Source organism: Vombatus ursinus, unplaced genomic scaffold (genome assembly GCF_900497805.2).
Source record: "Vombatus ursinus unplaced genomic scaffold, bare-nosed wombat genome assembly UNPS02014779.1, whole genome shotgun sequence".
NCBI lineage: Eukaryota > Metazoa > Chordata > Mammalia > Diprotodontia > Vombatidae > Vombatus > Vombatus ursinus.
Window position 1 is genome coordinate 56548206 of NW_020954557.1, and position 20078 is coordinate 56568283.

The 20078-nt window shown below is 38.2% G+C and overlaps 1 protein-coding gene across 1 annotated transcript in view; it reads left to right on the forward strand.

Moving 5' to 3' along the window:
- DPP4 (dipeptidyl peptidase 4) overlaps positions 1-19701 on the forward strand; it is a 107584-nt gene extending 87883 nt beyond the window's left edge. The window contains exons 23-27 of the mRNA XM_027865989.1: positions 3610-3648; positions 4593-4657; positions 16188-16260; positions 16537-16610; positions 18379-19701. Of these exons, the coding sequence (XP_027721790.1) occupies positions 3610-3648; positions 4593-4657; positions 16188-16260; positions 16537-16610; positions 18379-18480 (353 nt within the window). The 3' untranslated portion in view covers positions 18481-19701. The remainder of the gene's footprint in view (positions 1-3609; positions 3649-4592; positions 4658-16187; positions 16261-16536; positions 16611-18378) is intronic.
- Positions 19702-20078: the final 377 nt, after the last annotated feature.

Here is a 20078-nt window from a genome sequence, read left to right on the forward strand (position 1 = left end):
TTACGGTAAGTGACTTACTTTGTTTTTGTGAAATTCTAGGGGAGCTTACACATTGTATCACATGTTTTCTGTACATTTGGTATTTTGACATACTCTTTTGATCAGTTTTTAAAATATCCCAAACTCCATCTTTCTGTAGGCAGATACTTGTATTTTCTCCAATTTAAGGTTTAGATTTCACACATTAGTGTCCAGTGGAAAGCTGGTTTCTCTTCCTTCAGTCACACAGCACCTGTAATTAGGGCTTGAACTAGAAAGAGGGAAAAAAAGCATTCCATGGCTTCTCTGGAAGGCTGAAATTTCTTCCTACTACTTGTGAGAGGTTGTGTGTGTCATAGTGGATGGAGTCCCTCCTCTAACACATAACTGGCCGTGTGACCCAGGGTAAGTCACTCAATCTCCCAGTATTCTGAGCAACTTTTGAAGATTTTAGGTTGCAGACAAAGTGCCAAGAGCTCTTGTAGAAGGAGTTGGTTCCAGATGCTAATGAAATCACAGGTCTAGTTCCCCTCCCTACTTATGAAATGTTGAAAATGTCCATAGGGTCCTCAGTTCCCCTTCTGAGGATGGAAGGATAATTGGGGAGTACAGGGTGGGCGGGGGGAAGTACTTTTTCCTAGTCCTCATTTGCTGTTGTCTCAAGGCCTGGATGTAGTATAATTAATTAATTAATTAATGTGAGTACGGTAACTAAATATTTCATAGCCTATTCCTACATTTCACAAAAATACAATCAGATTTGCAATTCAAATAATGCAGTATAGGAAACAGAATCCATTTTTTTTTCTGCTGAGCCAATTTTAGGGAATATTATCAGGTTCCTGGCCACCCTAAATGAACTTGTTTTCCAAAGGGCTATTTTCTTTCTGTGTGCCAATTTTCCTATTATTTTTTGTTGTTGTTGTTGTTGTTTGGTTGGTTGGTTTTTAAAACCACTGGTGGCCTAAAATAAATTGGAAACAATTGTTTTAGTTACTTCGGCATTAAAATAAGCTTTAATGGCCTTTTTTTTTTTAAAGCATCAATGTTGCTAATCCCTTTTCCTTCACCCCAATTAAGCTCCCTCCTTAAAAAAAAGGGGTGGGGTGTGTGTGTGTGTGTGTGTGTGTGTTTGTGTGAAAAACCTTGTAACAAGTAAGTATAGTGATGCAAAATGAATACAGAGAGGCATGTTCAAAAATAGTTTTCTCTTTTTTGCACCTTGAGTCAGTGTGTTCTCTTTCAGTGGGAACATACTTCATCCTCGATCCTCCCGAGCCTCAGTTAGTCATTGCATTGATCGGAGCTTTTAAATCTTTAAGAGCTGTTTTTTCACTGCTGTTGCTCCTATATAGCTTGTCCTGGTTCTGTTCATTTTACTACATATCAGTTCATACTATGCAGGATTCTCTGAAATCACTTTTTGTGGCATAGTAATATTTCATTATATTTACATACTACAAGTTGTTCAGCTCTTTCCCAATTGGTGGGCATCCCTTAAAGTTTGAGTTCTTTGCTTTTTTTTGGGGTTTTTTTTTTTGGCCTTTTCATAATTGCTTAATTTTTGTCCTTCCCCCAAGGGAAACAAGAGGTAAAGTTAAATCAGAATTTTGTTTGGAATTTGTAGAACAGCTTAAGAGACACTCTTTTTAAAAATCCATTTATCCTTTTATACTATAATAAATCAGTCTTACTGTAGAAGCAATGCCTTGCTTCATTTAAAAAACACATTTATTAAAGTGTATTGAACAACTACAATGACAACTTTTTTTAATCTTAAAAAAAATAAATTGTGATTTTTTCAGAAACAAAAAAAAAACAAACCAACAGGAGAACCCCTTCCTTCCTCAGTGGAAACTTCTTGAAATAAGTGCACTTAATACAGTCATATTCTAGCTCTTACACCCAGTGGAAAATGACTTTCATAGCAGAGAAGATAAACAGTTGCAGGGCGAGCAGAACTAGCCTACTATATAAGCCATGAGATGAGATTTCAGTTGAACTTCAGATATTTTTCACAGATTCTTATCATAAGTACTCCCTTAGCCTTTAAACATATGCATTTTTAAGGTTTTAAAACTCCACAGTAACTTAACTTTATGGAGACTCTTTGACAACTCATTCTCTGCTAGAAATATAATGTAAAGAAATTATGATTTGGGATTAAAATTTCAAATAGTATCTTTATTACTTTTTTTGAAGAAAAATCAATGAATCATGATTTTGCAGATCAACCCCAGAAAAACAATCCAAAAATTCATAAAAATTCATACTTTCAAGTTAAGAATAACTTCTTCTCAAGCTGCTCTACAATACTAGTCATCTAAAAAGGATGGTTAGAAAGACACAGAATGTGAATCATGTTTGGAAGAAGTCCCCTTTGATGAGATTTCTCAGCAATGGATGCTACCACAAAATTGCAGAGAAGTTCATTTTGTCCATGGAGAAGCAGCTTGGAGTAATAAAGGGACAGGTGACCTGAGAGGCAGGGAGACTCTGGGGTGAGGTTAAACCTCTGACATGTCCTGGCTATGGGACCCTGTGAAGTCACTTACCCTGTCAGTGTTCCAGGCAACCATCTAAAACTGAATTGCAAAGAAAATGCTGACTTGCATCAGTAAAAGGACTTTCTTCCTATCAGTGAAATCACAAGGTTCTTGTCCTTTTCCTTATCTTAGTCCAGAGAACAGAATGTCACATACACACCAACCACATTCTTTATTATTATAGTCATTTCCAAGTACCCACTCCTAAGCAAGCAATCAGCATTTTCAGAAGGGACTTCTGTTTCTTGTTTTGAAATCCTGTGTAGGCTCTAGCTGGCAGCAAAAAAAATGTTTTTAAAATTCTTTTTTAGAACCCTTAGATGAGAATTTGATATACCTTTTTATTTTCATTAAAATCAATTAATAAGTATTTACTAAGTGCCTACTATGTGTCAGGCACTGTGCTAAGCATTAGAGAGTACAGAAAAAGGCAAAAGAGAGCCCCTGTCCTCAAGCAGCCCACAATCTAACTGGGGACGCAATGAGCAACAAATATATGCATATACATATAGGATATATAGGATAAATAAGAAATAATTAAAAGAGTGAAGGCAATGGAATTAAGAGGGATTGAGAAGGCTTCCTGTAAAAGGTAGGATTTTAGTTGAGACTTAAAAGAAGCCAGGGAGATAGGGAGGTCAATAGTCAGAACAGAGGAGGGATAGCATTCCAGGCATGAGAGAGAGCCATAAAATTTTATTGTTATATTATGTTTGTGGATCAGTTTGCATTGTCCAATGTATCTGTCCCCTTTCCTGGAACCAGAGAGTCTTCCCTTACAAAAAAAGCATTAAAAAAGAGGGCATAAAAACTGTTGAGCAAAACTAACTTATCAAAAAAACCCCCCAAAAACAGATAATGTTCCACACCCATAATACCCCATTTCTGCAAAGAAGGGAGTTGGGGGTGTTGGCTTTCTCAGAGCTTTTTTTCTTTTGTGTCAAGCTCCTAAAGGTTATCATTTCAGTATGGATATGTATATGTGTATGTGTGTGTGTGTGTATGTGTATGCATGTGTGTATGTGTGTATATATATATATATGTATATGTGTGTGTGTGTGTGTGTATAAAGGTAATACATAAGCAGTGTACAGATGTATACAACTGTCGCCAAAATGGGAGTGTGGATGATGAGGATAACTCTTCGCCTGTTACATGTTTAACAGTGAAGGCATTTTATGCACTTCCCCACAGGCAGAATTTAATTCATTCTGTCTTACAGTACTTAGATCTATCTTCATATTTGAGGGGGGAAAACCTAATAGCTTATAATTTTGCTTTATGATGATGGAATTGAGCTGGTTTATGAGTATGTAAAGCCAATGGCAAATAATACAGAAAATGACAAATGGAAATAGCTCTATCTAAAATTCTATTCAAGTGTTTTGGTTTATGATGTAGAATTCTAAGATGCTTTTTAAAATGCAGGAATAAATACTTCAATGACCAACCAGTCACTGGAAATATACAGGGTTTTCTGATTGTAAGAACCTTTCCCCCCCACCCCCATACATACACACAGAATATCCTCAGGGATATTTTCTTAAATGTTCTTTCAGGACTCCAATTTTCCAGGCAATTGAGGTAAATTGTATTGTGATCAATGGAAGTATCTTGAAAGGGTCAGAAGAGAGAAATGTATTGTTAGTAAGACTCCAGTTTATTGTATTTCACACAATAAACTCTGCATTTTCTGCAGATGGATGGATTATCCATTTTGTAGATGATCTAGATTGGCTTAGGACCAACTTGCTCTTGTCTGTTCTTCACACAGGCTGAGTCCTGTACTCCAAATTGTTGGGATTGAGTGTAGAATAGATTAGAGCCGTCTACTGAGGGAATATGACATTATTGGCAGAGTATGTGTGCTTATTTTTTACATGTATATGTGATTGTATGTTTCTGATTGCATTACATATATACGTATTTTGGGGATTTTTCATTGTTCACTGTTTTTCTTTTAATACTACTATGTGTTAACATGTACAAAGAGGTCTATAAAATAAGCCTATTAAAAGAAAAAAAATCCCTCTTGTCTGAAGTGAGCTGTTTCTTCTGATCACACAGACTCAATATACACAGAGCGCTACATGGGACTTCCAACCCCAGAAGATAATCTTGACCGCTACAAGGTAAGAAACAACAAATCGCGTTGATTTCAAATTCCAATAAAGTATTCAAGAATGTCTCACAGTACATATTTAGAAATTTTTTTTCCTTCCCAGAAAAAAAAAAAGACAAAACTCTTTTTATGTAGACACCACACAGGTGGTTCAAAAACACACTTGGGGTTTTCCCAAGTATAGACTGTACAAGGATTCTTTATCTTATGCTTAAACCCAACATCGCATACCTCCCATTCTGTTCTATGAGAATTTCCTTTAGTGTCAGCTTTTGAAACAGCATTTCTAGTCAGAGTCAAATACATTTCAGTCTATGTCAGGAACCTATATAAATAGGTGTTTTCCTGTTTTGATTTTTGAATTCAATAATGATACTTTCTTAGATCTGTGTGAAATTATATAAAGTTAATTTTGCACGCAGCAAGCAGGAAGTTAAAAATTTAAAGTTGTTCTTCTAAAAGAATATATATTAATAATAGAAGGGGAGTAACAATACATAAATACTGGGATACTCATTTGGGGCCTTCAGATGCTTTGAAAACATGTATAGTACGTAGACAATATTTTCTTGTATTATATGGTAAAATGTGTAAATTTTAATTTTGAAAATAATACTGAGTTCAGTTTCTTCAAGGGCTAGAAAGCTCTTTAAGCCTTTGGCATTTTGTAGAACCTCCCATGAATTTATCATCCTTATTAAGCCGGCAACTAAATTGAGGCAGTAACTTTTTTACTTGTGGCCAAACATATACTATTTTGTGCCAGAGAACCTGGCTTCCAATCCAGCCTCTGTTGCTTACTGCCTTTTTGACTTGGGGCACATCGTTTCATCTCTGGAGGTTTCCAGTTGTCCCATGTAACTGTAAAATGAGGGTGTTAGAGTAGTTGGCCTCAGAGGTCCTTCCAGCTCTAAATTCTACTTTACTCTAAATTCTACAGTGATTACATCTACAGAGAAGCTATACAGCAGTGTTTTCATTTTCTTGCATAATTTGACTAGGAGAGACTGAGATGGGCAGTGCCTATGAAAATGTATTAAACAGCCCCTGAACTGAACATGCTGAGCTTCGTGGCATCAGACAGGCTGGCAGCCTGATGGTAGAGAACCAACTGGCAGGTTGTTTCGCAGATGGACTGCGGAGTCAAAGTATGGTTGGGAGTATGGAGTTCAAAGTATCTACCATCAGTAGGTCCATCCTAGTGTAGACACCAATCCAAAGCAGCAGGATTCCCTTTTGGTTGATAATAATTGATTTGAAATGCACATGTGGATATAGATCAAACTATTTGGAAAGTGAGAACTGCAAACGTTAGTGTCTTTGAGACACATCCCTCCCTTTCCTCTTTCTATTAGTAAACTCTGAATCTGCATGACAAAGTAAGTCATCTTTGAATTGATCATATCCAGAAGGAGAATCAAACCTCTTCTGAGGAGCAAGAACAAACCATGGCAAGATTAATTTGCTGTTGCTATTTTGCCTTTCAAACATAATAAGAAACCTTATGCATGAACTTCAAAAGATAGGTTGCGTTTGTGTGATTAACACGTGGACTTTGAGCAGTATTTGTTATCTTGTGTAAACATCTTCATTATTGCTATGACCTTGGGAACCATGTGATCAAAGTACAGGCTAAAAAATAAAAGAAAACCATTCGACTTTGTGAGGTAAGTGATTAATCTTATTTCTGTTTATTTGCATTTGCTTGTGATGCCAAGGCTTGTTTTGCGATCTTTGCTTTTCGATCAAGACATGGCACTGTGGTCCAGAGCAGTGAGTACTGGCTTTGGAGCCAGCAGATTTGAGTTGGAATCTTGGCCTTCTTATTTACTACTTAAGTCACTTTGGGCAAGTCACTTAACTTTTCCTTATCTCAGTATGGGCTTGGACTTGTTGGCCTCTAAGGACTCTTCCAGGTAATCTATGTGGCTATAATGTTATAAGTCATGAAATGACTAATTTATAAAAGGGCAATGAGTGTATTAAAAAAATAGCTGATTCTCCCCTTTTGAAACTAGAATTACCTTGCTCATGTTCTGTCCTTGTCTAAAAAACTCAGTTTGAAAAACATCCATCTTGGAAGTTACTATTGATGCTTTTGCAAGTTATCAGATTACAGTTTAAGTCCAGTAACAGGAAATTATTGAATATGTAAAAATTACGCAAATTTTAGATAAATATAAATTCTGTTTGGCCACAGAATTACCAGTGTCTACAGTAGATATATAGATACAGTAGATATTTAGAACATGTGGTCATATGCTCCTTGGTATGCATCCTTTAACTTATATACTTATATCTGCAGGGAGTCCTGAAGGGCTAGCTAGCTCTCTTGGGTGCTTGTGTTCTGCATGCTGGCTGATAGGACACTTTTGTCACCCAGGATTCTGCTGCCTTGGTGGCTAGTTTTCCAACAATCCTTTTTTTTTTTTTTTTTTGTCTCTCTCTTTTTTCATGTCTTTCCTATAGGCTCTACTTGGGCAGTGACACTTTTCATCTTTCTCCCTTAAACCCCCACTTTCCACCCCCTGAGTTAGCTGCGTTAGGTAGCAATGTAAATAGGAGTCACTCTCATGCTGCCAATGGTAACATGAGCACACGGGGTGCACAAAGTCATTCTCTCACTTCACTGCGCAGATGGCACCAGAGGACTGTTTAATCCTTTCACGCCAGGAGTCGGATTTTCTTGGCACAACATCCATTGCTGGCAACGGACACATTAAAACTGCCAGTACCGGGGAGCTAAAGGTTCCCAATGTGTTACTCAGAAGATTTATTTGGGAGGATAGGAGGGTGGTAGTTAGGTGGGCAGGGGAGAGTAATGCAGATATATTGATTGAATTATTGTTTCCACAGTGGTAAATAGCTTCCTCTGTGTGTGGAAAAATTGAACCTAGATACCTATTTCTGGTGCACTGCAGGCATCAGAATAAAGTTGCCCCTCTTTGTTTTTAAAAATGAATCTGCTTTTATCTCTGGCAGGGATATATTGGGGAGCTACTTCTTCCAATGTCCCCAGCTGCCCCTTTGGACCCTTTTAGCTCTGCACATTCCTCTTTTCTACTTTTTTTTCCTCTGTGGCCTTTTCTCTGTCTGAATTCTCTCTTCTCCCTATCTCTTCTTTACCTTTCCTTATTTCCTCTTATGTCTCCTTTTTGGAAATAAAAAAAAAATAGGGAGGGAATTTTTTTGGAGTCTCTCACTAACCTTGTATCTGAGTGGGCCATGGGAAGATGCCTTGAAAACAACACACTTCCCCATTCTTTGGCTGTATCAACTCAAATCTGTCAGTCAAATTTTATTGAGCACTCACAGGGTATGTAGTCTTGGATGGTATAAAGTTGAGCAACCTCTAGTGAATTTGCGCTTATCCAGAAAATTCTACATTGTTGCTTTTACTCTGGAGGTTCCCCACATATGATGGATGGCCACTGCATCTAGATGGATATAGCCAAGAAGGGACGAATGTTATATTTAGCTAGACACGATGAGTCGATGAAAAACAGTCTCCATAAGGTCATTCATAATCGAAATCTGGAAGCCTTTGGAGGAAGCCCAAATTACCAGGAAAACTAAATATTTTGAAATAAGAGTTCCACTTAACATTTCAGAATGGGAACTGGAAGGACATTAAACATTCTCCCTATCAGTTATTTAAATGGAACCAAGTTACATATGGTGAGAGGTAAAAATAAGGAAAGGCAAACAACAGTTCTTTGAGTGACTTTGATGGTACTCACATGCTCGATATCAAGTAGTATGATAGAGTCACTATCAGTGGACACCTGGGACTAAGCTTAGTATGTATGAACAGACATACCAGTGCCTTTCTCCAGGGTGCTGACCACATGTTGCTAATGACTGACATCAGAAAAGATGAATGGCTTTTATTGAGTAACTGTGGTGGAGTGACTACACTCGGGACAGACATGCAGTATGGACATATGGAAATACCATTTGAAGTGATATGTTATCTCTATGGAATCCTGGGCAGCAGCAATGGAATAGAACAGACATACAACACTCAGCAATGGTTTGCTAAGCAAAGCAATCATTCAGCCAGTGAAATAATCATAAGAATGTCAGGCCCTGAAAACAGCAAATATAGCTTTAAACTAAAGGGGATTCTTCTCTTGGATCCAGTGTTGAAAGGTCTGGTGATTGTTCATTGATCTGTTTTCCCCATACCTGTGCACGTAAAAAGCAACACCATCTTTGGTGCTGTCATCAAACATAATATATTGACGTGAGATAGACATTCATCCATTCATTCAAATATTTACTTGAATGCCTAAGTTGGGGGGGGGGAATAAAAAGTATATGGCATGATCTCTACCTACAAGTTACTTATAGTCTTGTTGAAGAGATAAAATATATACTACTACTAGTATAAATACTAACTATTAAAAACATATACTACTAAAAACATATACTTCTACTAATAGATAAAACTACTAAATAGCAAGACAATGAATAATATACTAGACTATAAGCTCCATGAGGGCAGTGATGATGTCTTACCGAAACTTTCTTTTTCCCTAGTGCTTAGAACAGTTTTCCACATTCAGTAGGTGCTTAATAAATATTGAATGATTAAAGTGCCAACTGAATATTATTGCGTCAAAGTGTGTGTGACAGATAATAAGTGTTACAGCCAGTCAGGAAGAGGAGAGATCATTAGAGTTATCAGTGAAAGCTTCATGGAAGGATGGGACTTTAGTTTGGTTTGACACTGTTTGGCTAGATAGAAACAGGCAGGAGGTAATTCCAAGTTGTAGGGATAAAGGAAAGATGAGTAGCAATTAATGTTAAGTTTAGGGTTGGATAGGTTGGCCCAGTGTATGGTAGGATCATTCAAAAGGACTGTAAAGTAGGAAGAACCAGAGAACGGACAAAAAAAAAATGGGGCAAGAATCAATCTAGAGAAAGTGTTGACTTTGGAACCCACAGAAAGTAAGGAACTTAGGTCTTAAAGCCAACTGAGATGGAGTCTAGGGCTCATCCCTAGAGCCAAGAGAAAAGGGCAGCCTGGAACACAAAGAAGGGACTGATTTAACTTGTAGAGGAGATTTATTTTGCATTTTGCTCAGAATTTGATAGGCTTTTGGCAAGTGTTTGAAACAGTCATAGATTTGGCAATCTTCTGCTAGCAGATTTGAAATGTTCAATCCTTAAGAACTGCTGCATCGTTAGGTTATGCAAAACAGGGTGCAATTTTGTAAATATGCCATCTTGTACTGATTTGACATTTGTTCTATTATCCCAGAATATGCCAAAGGGAGAGAGACCTTCAGATTTAAGCCAAGCCTCAACTTGTTTGTTGAGTGCTGATAAAATGTTGACTGCTGTGTGATCTTTAAAGAAGCCAGTTATGCTCGGCAAGCCCTAAGGTTGAGTCTCCTCTGACTGGTTGTGAAAGGTAATCGTTCAGCCACATCCCATGAGGTGCAGTTGTTTAATATGTGTAAACAGTCAGGGCAAGGGATGTGCTGGGGTAAATTCAGTTATTCTTAAATATCTTCTGTTGGCTTTATTGTGGCATCAGCTGTGCTTGAAAAAAAGAAAAAAAAAGAAAAGAAGGTTGAGATCAGAGTACCCATTCTGACACTGAACTTTGAATTGCTTCTTCATTAGAAATGTTGGCCCCTTAAGAGGGCATAGCAAGGAACTTCAAGCTAATAACACATTGAAGTACTGGGACAACTCAATGGGTTCACTGGCAATTATCTGTGTATGGTGTACTCTAGGTCATAACATTGTTCTGGCTTCTGTGACAAGAAGAATGTGTCCAGAGTGGTCCACATGTTGCACTGATTACAGAGGACTTAAAAGACATCTCTTTTTACTGCTCCCTCTGCTCTCTTACTTACATTTTAATAATAAAAAGGTTCATTTGTTGGAAGATAGCTTATGAACCAGCATGATCAAACAAGCAGCCACAGATGGTTCTTCTTAGTGCTTGTATGAAAAGTTCCACATAGTGAATGCTGTTGAATTGGTATTGCCACTGGACCAGTACTTCCCATTTTTCTTTGCCAGGCTGCTGCTGGCACCAATACTCCCCGGAAGTTTCTATCCTCAGGATTGTGCCAACTGTACTGCCATCCATATCCTTACCCATTTATTACATGGTGCTTCTTTCATTTATGCATTTATATTTATTGGTGAGGAATGACCTGAACTCTAACTTGAAACATCGACTTCATTTCTGAATGCAGTTTAGCTAGACAGTGAGTTAGAAGTTTTGAGATAGGGAAAGAGTTCTAGGTTTGGAGTCTAAGAAGACAGGGTTCAGAATCTAGCTTTGCTACTTTCTACCTTTCTGGACTTGGGCAAGTCATTCGCCTCTGCTTCCTCATTTGTCAAATGAGAGGTTTGGACTAGGTGATTTTTGAGAATCCTTTTGGCCCTAACTCTATAATCTTGTGACAGGCAAACATAAATCATACTCTAGTTACTTGTGAGAATAACCAGCTGTTCTTTTGTGATCTGAAGCTGTATTAAATAAAGGCGATTTTTTTTTATTGGTCTGTTTCCAAATTCTTTTCACCTGTAAGTGCCATTTGTCTTTGCACTTTCTTTTTAAGTGCACTCTAACTAACGATGAGAGTTAAGTTGGATGTCAGTATTCCTAGTCTCATACCGAATTGTTCTGCAGATCTTCATTTGGAGATACAGCCCTGTCATTGCAGAGGTTGGGAAGCCCTGCTTTACTTGCACAGATGCATTGGGGCCACAAGGCCAGAGATTTTGTTTTGCTTTGCAGGCTTGGAGGGAGGGGCTCTTGTCCCATTCTCACCTGTTTTATTCTAGAGCCCAGGGATGTCCAGCCCAAGGATGTTCTCTCCCGCTGCCCTCATTAGTGAACTGATGGCAGCCTATATTTTCAGAGGAAGTTTTCTCTCATCCTGACGTTGAAGGCTTTTGTTTTCCTCTCCTCCTGCTGTATTAGAGTATTTGTCTTTCTTTCTTTGTGGTGTAATATTGTTAATGTAAAACAATTTGCGTCGTGACACTTTTATCACAGTTTTCCTCTTTTTCTCAGTATGTTGCATTTCTCACCATGTCTAGTTCATCACAGCTACAGTGTGTACATCACAACATTTATCTTAGGCTCAGGGTTTTACTTGTTTATAAAAATTGTCTTCTTTCAGCCTGCATTTACTCCATTTAAGAAAAAAATGTACATATAACAACCACCAGAAATTGTTTTGTTCCAAACTCCAGTAGTTATCACATTCCATGTTAACTGTCCTGTATGTTTCTGTGTCTCCCAACTAGTATGTTTGGAGCTTGCTGGGATATTTTCTGGTTTCGTTGTTCTCGGAGTTTGCAAGAATAGGCTTTGCTTCCTCAGTGTTTGAGACAAGGGAATAAAATGAAACTTTGTTAAGTGACACTCCACATGCTGGAGTGCCTTGCTTGTCCATAGGCCAAGGTAAGGATGGACTGAGTTTGTGAGGGGTTCAAGCAGTCTGTCCCACCACGAAAAACCAATATGGAACCATTGGAAAGATTTCATTTAGGGGAGGAAAAGCAGAGACCAAATGCAGAGCTGAGTTTTTAAGGGTATGGGGTTTTTAAGTTTGATTAGCAGAACGGAGAGATTAGCTGTGCCTCCTGGGAAAGATCTCATTTTAGAGTTCCATAGGTCAACCCCCTTGAAAAGACGAGTTCTGGAAAATGTGAGTACCTTGTTAAGATAATATTGCCATCATGTAAGGCCCAATACATGACTCCAGTTTGTGACTGTGATATTGCCAAGGAAAGTCTTTGGGAAAATTGACTTGTCTGTTTACACAGCTCATCTCCCAGAAGCTTTTTTTCCCCTTTTGCCAACAATTTGGTGGGCTTCAGGAAATAAAGAGGAAGAAGGAGATGCCTAATTATGTTGTTGATTGTTGAGTGAGGCATATTGCTTTTGCCTTAGCCTAAATATTAGAAAGGAAAAACCCACCATCACTGAAATTGGATTTTGGCTAGAAGCTTGGAACAACTCAGTTTTGATCAGCTCACCTATAATTGGAAAGTCAGAAGGTCCCACTCTTTAAGAAACCCTGGACTTTGAGGATCCTGTAGACCTATTTACTCATACGTTGTTTTGAAGGGCATCTTAGTTTTGAGCATCTATTTAAAACCTTTCATTTTATAATTAATAAAACTGAGTCTCAGAGAAGTAAAGTGACTTACTCAAGACCTCAAAGATAGTGTTAGGACTAGAACCCAGATCTCTTGACTACGAGCCCATGTCTCCATAGTTTTTCTAGTGCCAGTTGATGGCAATTGCAGAGGCTGCACTTTGGCAAACCTAGGATGCAAGTGTGATGGCATCATTTCATGCACAGAATTTATTGCTGAATTGATGGGAAAAGAATTCAATCAAGATCTGCTGAGCACATAAAGATGGTGGTGCTCCATGACAGCAATAGTGGACCACTGGTCAATTGCTTCCAGAATTCGGTCTTAGAGGTTATCTATGCCAGTTTTTCTCTGGGCTGCAGCCTCATCTATAACTTGAAATGACCTCCCAGACTTGTATTCATTTATTGCCATTGACCAGTTCTCAAGAACCAGATTCCTAAGTTAAGAGCAGAAGAAAGGACTACTTTAAGGTACACAGTTGATCCAGGAGACAGATAGCAGAAACATTCAAAGTTCTACACTGCCGGTAGCCTCTTTGAGGAGGTCTGCAATGAGTTCAATGGTCTTAGGACCTAGCACAGTGCTGTGCACACAGTAGAAATTAAGTACGTGGAAACTTGGATTTGCCATCAGAAAGTCTGAGCTACTTACTGACTCTTGTCACTTGTTATCCATGTAATTTGGGACAAGCCTTTTCACAATTCTCTCTCGACTTTTTTTTTTCATTTTTAGGTTTTTCATTTGCAAAATGAGAGAAGAGCTAAATCAAGGGACTCCCAAGTGGTCTGTGGATAGATCTCAGGGGATCTTTGAACGTCAATGCGAAAAAAAAATCCATCTTTATTTTCATTAACCTCTAACTGAAATTTAGCATTTGCTTCTGTTATAATTTTTTAAAAAAAATATATATGATACCCACATACACAGATAAATAGATAGTTGTTCAGTTGCAGTTGTGTCTGACTCTTTGTGACTCCATTTGAACTATCTACTCTGTTCACTGCACCACCTAGTTGGATGCATACATATACATGTGAGTATGTATGTGTATACATGTAAACACACACATGAGGTCATAGGTTTCTTCAGACTGCCAGAGAGGTCCTCAAGACCTTAAAAAAAGAGTTAAGGTCCACAGATACTGGATACTCTCCAAGGTTCATTCCAATCATTCACCAGAGATGACTCCATTGCCATATACTATTTCTGTTTGTTGAAATTCTCCAGGAATTCATATAGATAATTCTGTTTCACACTCTACCTCTGCCCAAAAGTCTTCTATTATGTGTAACGAGAGGTCACAAACCATATTTGTATCCAAAGTGGACAAGCTAGATAATAAACTTCAGAAAGAAGATGATTTGGCTGACTACCCTAGTTGCTCACACTTGCCATCAAAGCTTCACAAAAATGAAAATGAAGAATAGTGCTTTTTTTTTTGAGTCCTGGGAATTTTTTAAAAGGAGATCATGAATAAATATATTACAATTTAGATCAGAAACATTTGTATAGTGAGATGTGGTTTGTATGTTATAATCATTGCTATGTGTATGACTCTATACAATGTCTGAGATCTTGGGCCAATCACTTAACCTTTTAGTTCCTTAGAGAAATTGCTAAGACTGTAAGTTGCAGAGTTTAAATGGGTAGAGGAAGTTCTCACTAAGGGCTCCCTATACCAGTGAAATCACAGGTCAGATCTAAAAAATGAAATCACTAATATAATAAAAGATCAGCTTTTGGTCACTGAAAAGGACCCCACTTTGAAAACTCTTGAATTTAATGACCACACGGAATCCCAGAATGTTGAAGCTAGAAAGGACCTTAGAGATGGGGTTCTTAACCTGGGATACATAGACTCTGTGGATAAATTTCAGGGACAGATAAATTTAGATGGGGAAAAATATCTCTATTTTGATTTAATTTTTGACTCAAATTTAACATTTCTTTTAATTATTTAAAAATGTTATTCCTAGAAGGGGTTCATAGGTTTCACTGGGCTGCTAAAGGGTTCCATGACATAAAAAAGGTTAAGAACCACTGATGTAATCTGATCCTCTCATTTTATTGATGAGGATGCAGAAGTTAATAAACGATCAGTGACTTGTCAAAGGTCAGGCAGTTGGTTAGTGGCAGAGGCAGGGTTAGAATCCAGATCTTTGGACTGAGAATTCAGTGATCTTTCTACAAGATTGCTGGATTAAATCTCCTTTTTTCAAAGAGCTCAAACTGGTGGTAACTCCAAAGCCTGACCTTCTTGTGTTCTATGGCTCATCAGAGATGCGCCTGATCTAGCAAGATGCTGTGGAATTAATTCAGCTTAGATTTTCCAGTGCTGCTAATTCCTGTGGTCACTCATTCCCCAGTTTGGCTCATAAACTTGCCTTCCATAGTATGATGGTTATTCTCTTGATGAAGATTTTAGGAAGCAAGGTTCTTGCCTCCTCACCCTCTGAATCCATACACAGCAGCACCTGCGGAAAGTCAGTGGCTTCCCTTATAGCAGAGGTGGAATATGGACCAAAGGACCCACATCATTCTTTTCCAAAGACCTCTGACCTATGTTGTCCTCTCTTCTCTTCTAGATCTTCAGCTTTGTTTGCAGCTTAAACAAGAATTCTGTGAACTCGAGTCTCCTCCAATAAACTTGTTCTTTATTTTCATAAAGCTTCTTTGGCAACAAACAACTGCCATAATCTTCTTTTCCCGTTATCCAGGAAATCAGGCTGTGCTATCCCACTGTTCGACTCGAGGCCATATCTGGCCTTTTCTGCCCAGTGTCTCTTATTTTACTTCCCACCCATTGTATTTCCCCAGGTTTTTAACATCTGTTATCGAAACATGTAATATTTGCTTTTCATTCAGAGTATAGCAATATGGACCAAAGTTCATATGGCATATTGCAGAGTATGTTTAGTTGCAGAAAATGCTATGTACAGGCTCTTTGAAATGTAGCATGTATGGTACCATGTGATGCCCAGTTGCCATGGTGATACACTTTTTGGCTGAACAGCCGCAGAAGCCCATGGAACATACATTGCTAATATGTTCCTATGCCCCGTGCTAACGCACAGCACCCGGCTGAACCTGGAGTGATGATTCAAGTGGCTTTTCCTACAGCCTCGCCTCTTGGTGACAGGTGCCCACTTCCAGAATGTGCAGGGGAGAAGCAGCAGCTTCATCCACTTCAGATCCCATGTTTCCCAGGCAGAGGAGGGCATCCTGTGCATTATGCCTTGCATCTAGACAGCATTTGCTTGAATAGCGGCTTGCTATATTTTGTATCAAAGGGGGCCCCAGCTGAAAACATTTTATTTTGTAAACTGAAGTGAAAAATCAGTTTATGGCAGATCCTTTTTTGAATAATGACATTCTTTTTTTTTTCTCCCCAATTCCAGAATTCAACAGTCATGAGCAGAGCTGAAAATTTTAAACAAGTTGAGTACCTCCTTATTCATGGAACAGCAGATGGTGAGTTTCAGTTAATTAGACTTTTTAGTATCACAGACAGGTTTGCAATTTCACTACTGACAAAACAAATGCATGAGGGGGCAAGACTGTTACATTTACTTCAATAAAACAGTGTTGCTTTCCACAACTCACTTGTCTTCTGCTAACTGTTATTGTTGAGTCCTAGAACTTCAGACAGTCCTTTTATTCTTTGACTTGTTTTCCTCTTTCGGTTTCAAAGAACTGGACAAGAAAGAGCACTTGTGACTTGGTGTTTCCTTTATCTCCCCCCTCCAGATAATGTTCATTTCCAGCAGTCAGCTCAGATCTCCAAAGCCCTTGTGGAGGCCGGCGTGGATTTCCAGGCAATGGTATGGTTTAGGCTCCTAGCGCTAGACTGGGTGAGGGGAAGCCGCACAGACCCTACTTTTCCAGAAGTACCAGGAATCTTAGAAGCCCTTTGTCTTAGCCCCTAACTGGGGGAAGCCCAGGGGATGGGAAAGAGATAGTACTGTTGCCATTTTTATCAAGTTGAAAACTGAGATAGAGGGCGGAGGTCCTTGAGCCATATACAGAGTGAAAATGCCTGAAGTAAATGGTGAAAACAACCATAAACAAAGCAAAAACAAAAAACTGGAAGAGGGGTTGTAAATGTGCCACAACTCCCATGTTCAGAATGCCAAATCACTGGGCTCCTGTTTATCTGATTCCTCACTATCTCCCCTAATTTCCCATTGAAATCTAATCGCTTATCTGGTAAATGTGTGGCAGCTTCATTCTAAAGTGAGACTAGCAGTAATAACAGAGATCAAAATATGAAAATCCATTTCTGTTCGGTATAGATGACTAGCAGTTATCACAGCAGTAGGATATTAATAATCACCACTTTTCAGTTTTGTGAAATTGCCATGTTATCTTTTGTTGAACAACAAGAGGCAATAAGCAATTAGACTTGTTTTGTAAAGTCGGAAACGGCTTGAGCCTTTGTTGCCTATACAGAAAGATGTTTCTGTGTATTAAGTCAAACTCATTTGCTGTACTAGGGCTTTCCAGATTTTAAAAAAAGATATACATAGATCTCTATGTCACTCTATATATTTATTTTAAAATGCAGCTCTCCTGTATGTTTTAGCCAGAAAAGCCTGTCTTTTTCCACCCCATACTAACATATTTGCTTTAGTCGGCACTCCGCTCCAATGTTACACATTCTATACGAGGGGAACAGTCATTTTGATACCAGGCAGAAATCCTCAAGAAGAGCTAGCAATTCGTTGGGTGGTGGTCTCTGTAGGAGTCAGGGTATGTTGGTTTTGCTAGAGAATTTTTTAAAAACGAAGATGTGCTGGTCCAGCCAAGTCTTTATTTAAAAGAATCAATTTCTCCAGATAAATAGGAATGCCCAACAATAAATCGTGCCTTGGTTTAACCAAGTAATGTTACTTATTAGCAGTTCAATGTAAGGGATTTCTGTTCTGGGTGTAAAGCTGTGTCTACACAATGTCAAACACCCAAATGGAAAGTGAAAAAAAAATCTGTCAAAACCCCAGATTCCAAATACTAAATCTGAGTAGTTAGTTGACTTTTGTAGGTAAAACCTCAGGATTTTTTTTCCCTTTTCCCCCTAGACATTTGGTGGTGTGTATATGAGAAAAAAAAAAAAGAAAAATCAAAACGTTAACACTTTTTCTTAACACTGATATTTTTTACCTGACAAGAAAGTAAGAATGATGTTTATAGCAATTCATGAAACTGGAGGGGCAAACTGGGCCCAGTCATTTCCCAGGAGAGCTATGCTTTAGAATTGACTTTGACTCAAAAGGGAAAATCAGTTTGTCTATTTTATTTCATCTTTACACATCCTTCAAAGTCTCATAGTGAAATTCACAAGAAGGGCTCTCAGGACTTCTGGGCTATGAGCATTGGATTTTTGTAGACCAGGAATGACATTCCCTAGAAAAAGGCTTTTTGGGGGGGATCTGTGTGAAGACTGGGTATTCCTTTCCAATCATTCTCAGAGTTGTAAATGATAGACATCAAAAGGACTGAGACCCCCATGTTTTGTTTTGTTTTTTGATAAGCTAAAACTACCTCATTTGTATAATGACTACTAATGATGCCTTTTCTCCCCTTTCTCTTTAGTGGTACACAGATGAAAATCATAGCATTGGGAGCAACTCAGCACACCAACATATATATACTCACATGAGCCACTTCCTAAAACAGTGCTTTTATCTCTCCTAGCACCCAAGTGTCTCACTATGTATTTCTTTTTTAGCTTATTAAATAGCTATTTTTTTCTCATTACCCAAAACTGCACTGTGTCAGTATAACTATCTTGGGGAAAATAAACTCAAATCAAGAAATGTAAGGGTATTTTTGTTCCTGAATTCCATACATACAACATGAAGTCAACATTTAAGTGGAATTCTTTCTTGCCAACATACTATATTGCATTGCAGCATTTTGGATGTATTCAGTGGGATTTTGTTTAGCATCCAGATCATTTACATGTCATCTGCTAAAACAAAAAGGAAATATGAATTGTTCATGTGCTACGTTTCCACAGGATCATTGGACTGTTCCCCTGTCCCCACCTGGCCTCCTGCAAAGATTGTGAATCTTCATTAAAAGAATGGAAAAATGAGTCCAGTGAAGTAGGAGAAACAGGGATTCTGCAAGGGGAGCTTTACCTAAACAAGATTGAATCCCAATATATGCTACCTTGCATTTACCACTAATTATAGCTGCACTGTAGAGAATGGCCTGGTATTTGTTGCACAGTTTTTCTCAGGAAAGAAATTAGATTTGCAGAGGTTTTTCCCAAGTTAAATCGCAATCATTGCATGGGTTCTAAATAATCGGAAGGTTCAGAATAATTGCCAGTAATGAGGAACACTCCTCTGTGATATCTCTGGTTACAGGTGCTGTGAAAACAAGTAGATCTGTGGAAAAGGTTCTTCTCCACCACCACTTTTTTAATGTGTTAAAAAAAAAAAAACAACCAACCTACAAGTAATGTTTCATAAATGAAAGGCCTTTCTCAAACATGAGACACAGCTTGGAACTTAGATGGAAGCCCATCAACTTGCCCATTTAAAAGATGAAACCTAATTGTGTTGCAAATCCTAACTTGAAGGAAGTACTTGCATCAATTTGAATTTTTCATCAGTTTCCTTGATGTTCTTAATTAAGGAGCAATTTAACCATCTTAAATTCCCTTTGAGCAATATGAAATAAGTAGAATGTTATGCATTCCCTCATCTTTTAATAAGTATGTCTTTGGCATTTCAGAGGTAATGAGTGTGTGTCCTTAATCAGATCTAAATCATATTGGCATGTGGCCACTTTTACCCTGGAAGGCTCTGCTTTGCTTTGTTAACATTAATGGAAAGATTTGAACTGTTTTTTTTAAAAAAAAATACAAAGCACAAAATTTGTAATGTAATAAAGCAGTTTGTGGTATCAGTGGTACTTTTTGATTGCATACCCCATCTTCTCTGCTATAGTACGTTGACATATGCTCTCTTAGAGAAATCACCTTTTTTTTAAAAGGAGTTATTAAATTGTCATACTCCCTTTCTAATGTTTCCCAGGGAGCTGTTAGGGTTTTGCAACATAGTTATGGGCCTTCGATATTAAAATATTACAGAACCACACTGTGTAGGCTTGGTAATTATGACAATATAATTGGGCTAGAGTCATAGAACTGGTCTGGAATGAATTTATGATTGATGAGACCATAACAGTTGAACCCATTGTGCATGTAGACCTAAGTACTTGGGTGGCTAAGGCTGGGCTTGGCTTACAGAATGACTAATGGAGGCAACCTTATAAATGTT